The following is a 5,350-nucleotide window of genomic DNA, read 5'->3' as shown; positions in this document are numbered from 1 at the left end:
ACTAAAAAGAGATAATTATTAAGTACCCCTAGATCAAAGGTTAGACCTTTCTACATGCGACTCTTTGTAAACTTAAGCACTTTGTTGTATTTCCTGTAAAATTTTAGAAAAAGAAAAACTATGTTTGTTTATAGGGAGAGAGTTTATATCTGATTTCCAAAGGAGCTTCACCATTTTATTCCCTGACCATTATTGGACAAGATTAAAGCTTTTTTATGTTAACTTGTTGTGACAATCAATCATATATTTTTGCATCTTTAGGAGACAAAGCATGATTAGAATATATTCTTCTCTTTGTGCATCAGATAAATATGGAAAAAAAAGAAAAGAAAGGGAAAACACAAAGTTTGATTTTGGTGTAACCTATACGTTAGGATCAAACCTACAGCAATGTGGGTCACCACCAATTCCACGTGGCATCTTTTGCATGGCCAAGGGATCTTATCGTGGGCTTTCCATGTCCAAATTGATTTCTAAAACCTTTTATTTTTTGACGGCAATACAACAGATAATATACCAGAACGGCACATTTTTCATTCCATAATTCCAAATGCATCATTTTGGCAATTTGGTCAGAAAACGAAAACGTGTTTTGTATCTTAAGTTAAGTGTCACCAAAATGTTTTTTAATTTTTTTAATTTTGGATAACCTTCGTTTAGGTGTTTATATTCAAGTCATATGTTTTTGTTGATAATCACGCACGAAACTTATCGTTATCCAAGTTGACCATGGATTTGGATATACTAAAAATCATTCAACGTATCTAATACGTTTGAAATTCTTACTAATTTGAAAATAAAACGCATGTTATAACGTAATTGAACAGTCATGATCTCTACATGGGTCTAAGATATTTGTGGTCACTCACCGTTGGATGTAAATTCAACGATTCACTCACTCTTACACTCCTTTTAAGAAACTTTTTTGAACCATTAGATTAATATCCAAAGATGGGTAATCACAATCTCTTGAACTCCTGTGATCTAAAAGATCGGAACTGCGTAATTAAAATCAATACAACACATTAATATGTCACGTAATATAATAATTTAGAATATCGGATACACAATAATTTCTCGTGATATAGTAAATCAAATTTTATTTTCTATCCAAAAATGTACATGATTACCTTTATCTACTCAGAGAATATCCTACGAACATATCAACATCCTCATTTCTCACCAAGAAAAAAGAAAGACAAAAAACCAAAAAAGACCCAAAATTGCAAAAGCCAACACCAACCAAGATCCAGAAAAGAGACCCAAAAAAGTAGAACATTATCCTAAACAGGGATAAAATCGTAATTTAACCGCGAAGACCCCGCCAACAGTAGAACCACCGCGTTCTTCTAACCCTCTACTTAACCCCCATTTTTAATATTTCCTAAATTACCCCTATCCCTTCCCAAATAAAACCCCTCTCTCGTCTTCTCTCTCTTCCCACATTAACACGGACACAATCTCTTCCTCTTCTGTCGCTCGCTCGCCGATCTTTGACTCTGTCCGACCCGACTAGTAATCGCTGACCCGTCCGAGTCAGGGACAATGACTCGGCGGTGCTCGCACTGCAGCAACAACGGGCACAACTCGCGCACGTGCCCGACACGTGTCGGGTCCTCCTCCTCATCCTCCGCCGGTGGTGGCGGCTGCGGAGGCCTGAAGCTGTTCGGTGTGAGGCTCACCGATGGCTCGATCATCAAGAAGAGCGCTAGTATGGGGAATTTATCTAGTGCGGCGCACTACCACTCCTCATCGCCCAACCCGGACTCCCCAAGCTCGGACCCGCTCCACGACCCGGTTCACGTCCCCGAAGGTTACTTATCCGACGACCCGGCCCATGCCTCCTCCTCCGCCAATCGCCGCGGAGATCGTAAAAAAGGTATTTTTCATTTTTCCAAACTTATTTCATATTAATGAGAATGGTTTTGTTCATGTTGTTAATTTAGTTATTGGGTTATGCATACATGCATGAACTAGTCATGTTGTGTTTTCAGAATCAAGTCGATATTTTGATTGGAAATTTGAAATTTATCTGACAGAATAACATTATTTTATGCGCATGTATTTTTGCATTTATTATTGCTTTGCGTAAAATTTAATAGAAATGTATCTGTGCTTTTGTCGAGGAAGATGAGCTGTTCGTTTCGTTGTTTCATGTTGACTTGTTCTTCGTTTCTTCCTTTTTATTTTTATTTTTTAATTTAATTTATTTGTCTTTTCTGGGTTCTTTTTCTCTCCTTTCGTTTTCATTTGGGTTTTGCATGTATTGTCATTGGCTTTGAGTTAGACTATAAACAAGATAACCTTAATTGACGCGTAAAAAAAGTCCTCTTTGAATCGTGTGTTTTACTTCTGTTCCACGTGTCAAAAAATTGATTGTTTTCAAGTCATAAACTTGATGGCCCTCATAGGTAGATGGGGTTTCATTTTTCTTCTTCTTCTTGTCTGTGTGTGTATATTTGGTACCCTTTGCTAAATTTCGCCACTTGAAAATGGGTACTAGATAGTTGGCTTTTCTTGTATTTTTTTGTTAAAGCAGTTTGTGTTTTGTATTGCGTTGAAGCTTATAGTTCAATGGTCTTTCTACAACAATTCTTCATGTTTGCATTTTTCAATACCCCATAAGCTAAGAGATAGTTTCAATGTTAATGTTTATATGATTCATATGTTGGGCCGAAGGCTGCATTCAAGAGCAGAACTTTGGCTTCTAGTACCTCAAAGCATCCTGTGAAAGACTTAACTGAACATCCTCTTTGAAACTCTGACAGTATGTGGTACATTATGTGAATGTTGCTGTCTTGTTCATATAGTAGTTGAAGCAGTTGTCCCTAAATGGAATTTATAAGAGAAAATATATAGGGGTGTTTGAGAGATACTAAACAGCTGGTAATAAAATGTCAGCATTGTTGAATTGCAAGTAGAGTGCCCTTTAAGGGGTGTTTGAGAGATAGTATGACGGGGTTAATTTATTGATTTCATTCTACTACTTCTGTGAATAGCATACTTACTGAATAAACTGCTGCCACGATACAGGATTTTATTAGATTGGCACTTCTTTCTTTTCCTTGATTTTGAGGAGATATGTTACTTGTTTCAGCTCTTCAATTTGCTAAGTCCCCTAATACCCACCTTGATTTTGCCTGCCGTCAAAATAGTGCTTTACTAATCCTGAGTTCGTAACTTCCAAACTCTTTTGAAACTAACCTTTTATCTTTCAAAATGGGTACTCATGAGACTAAAAGTCATGTCATGTTTGTGATTTGTGAGTTATATCTGAACATGATAGTTCTTGGATCACTTTCCTCATAAACGTGATTGGCATAAGTCTATGTAGAGCTCTCGGAGCTGCCTCATTAGAAATTAACCTAGACAGTAGAGAGGTTGCTAAAGATCTTGAAGGGTGACATTATCCGGTGGGTCAAGCTTATGCAGTTAGCATTTCAACTCTATTATGATTTACCCAGGAATATGGTATCTTTTTTATCATATCCTGAACGATGCTTGGAAACTTGCTTATCACTTAAGAGTACTGTCAGTTTTTCACATCTTTGAGCATGCATTAAAAATTTCATGAAAATGTATGCTGGATCCATTGGCAGACATGCTCTCCATCAGGATTATTCAACCAAATTGGAGGCAACTTTTTGCCCTACCCTCTGCAATTTGAGGTGACTTCTGTTGAAAATTTCTTTGGTTGCCGTGCAATTATATATAGATAAATTTATGCGTTAGGTTAGCTGGGCTGCAATTGATTTGAAGTACTAACTTCGATTCCACCCAATTTTTGCATTCCAACTAAGGATTGCAGATGTGTCTGCATTCCAATTGGTTGCCTGCTACAGAGGTGCCCAATTCATTAAGTCTGTCATCATACTTTTATCAACTATTTCGGTTATCTTGTCAGAGCTTGAGTTGACAGATGGTTGCTTGCGTAAAATCATTGTTAAATGTACTAGAAATTGCTTGTGAGATGTGATGTATAATAAGAACAATTACACTGCAGTCTAATCTTCCTAAAACCAACAAAATTTTGTGACCCAATTCAGTTTTTGTGATTGATCAATTGTTGGGGTTTCTAATTATCTTTATTGGTTTTGGTTCTCAGGGACCCCATGGACAGAGGAGGAGCATCGAATGTTCTTAATTGGTCTCCAGAAATTGGGGAAGGGAGACTGGCGTGGAATAGCACGAAATTATGTAACAACTAGGACTCCTACCCAGGTGGCAAGCCATGCCCAGAAGTATTTTATTCGACAGAGTAATGCTACCCGAAGAAAGAGGCGCTCCAGCCTATTCGACATGGTTCCTGATATGGTTTGTCTTACTCTATATTCTTATGCGTTTTCAAATATTCTGAACACAAATGTGAGCAGAGTGTCAAACACAATTTTGTTTCCATGTTAGGCACCTTATGGTTATGGCACCCACCTTCTCTTTCACTACCAGGATGGGATTTAGCTATTGTTTGTCACTTCTTCAGTGCTATTCTGCTTATCACTATGTAATTGGTCAAAGAAAATAGTGTTAGGTTTTGTAATAAAATTTAAGATAATTATATTAAAATTTAGTTTGCTATTTATTTGCCAGGCCATGGATCCACCTCCCGTGCCAGAAGAACAAGTTTTTCTGCCTTCTTGTCCGGAAGAAGAATCTGAAGCTGCAAGTTCACTACCTTCATTAAATCTTTCCCTCAGCTCAGAATGCAAACCGATGGAAACCACACATGAAGAAAAAGTAAAAGAACCTGATCATGAGCCTGTAATGGGATCGAACGGTTTCCCACCAATGATTCCTGGTTTCTTCCCAGCTTATTTGCCATACCCTTTTCCAGTATGGCCACCAAGTGCAGGGCCCATGAGAGAATTAAAGGGTGGGGAGGCCTCTCATCAGCAGGTTTTAAGGCCGATTCCGATCCTTCGCAAGGAGCCTGTCAATGTTGATGCACTGGTGGGCATGTCTCAGCTCAGTCTAGGAGACACACAGAGAGGCCACAAGGAGCCTTCACCTCTCTCCTTAAAACTACTAGGAGAGCCCTCGAGGCAGTCGGCATTTCACCCAAATGCTCCAGCCGGTGAGCCGGACTTGAGCAAGGGCAAGAGCAGTGCGATCCAAGCAGTCTGAATTGGGGAAATGGAGCAGTGTCTCCCTCTCCTTTTTGGGCCGTTTTGTACAATTATAATGTTCTATTAGGCATCCTATTCTATTTCTTCAATGGTCCGAAGTTCTTATAAATAACATAGGTTAGATAAGTTTCGTTGGAAAAAGTTATTCTTTCTAATTGTAAACAGCTAGAATTTTAACATTATTGAATGAATTTGGTAACCGAGTGCTGCTGGCTTTTGTTGAACCC

At 38.4% G+C, this 5,350-nt stretch overlaps 1 protein-coding gene across 1 annotated transcript; it reads left to right on the top strand.

Moving 5' to 3' along the window:
• LOC18784192 lies at window positions 1,405-5,350 on the top strand. The gene is made up of 3 exons (XM_007215532.2): window positions 1,405-1,879; window positions 4,106-4,314; window positions 4,588-5,350. Exons 1-3 carry the CDS (start codon window positions 1,546-1,548, stop codon window positions 5,119-5,121), a joined length of 1,077 nt encoding a protein of 358 aa, XP_007215594.1. The 5' UTR covers window positions 1,405-1,545; the 3' UTR covers window positions 5,122-5,350.

Source organism: Prunus persica, chromosome G3, assembly GCF_000346465.2.
Source record: "Prunus persica cultivar Lovell chromosome G3, Prunus_persica_NCBIv2, whole genome shotgun sequence".
Taxonomy (NCBI): domain Eukaryota; kingdom Viridiplantae; phylum Streptophyta; class Magnoliopsida; order Rosales; family Rosaceae; genus Prunus; species Prunus persica.
This window is presented reverse-complemented; position numbering and strand designations above follow the sequence as displayed.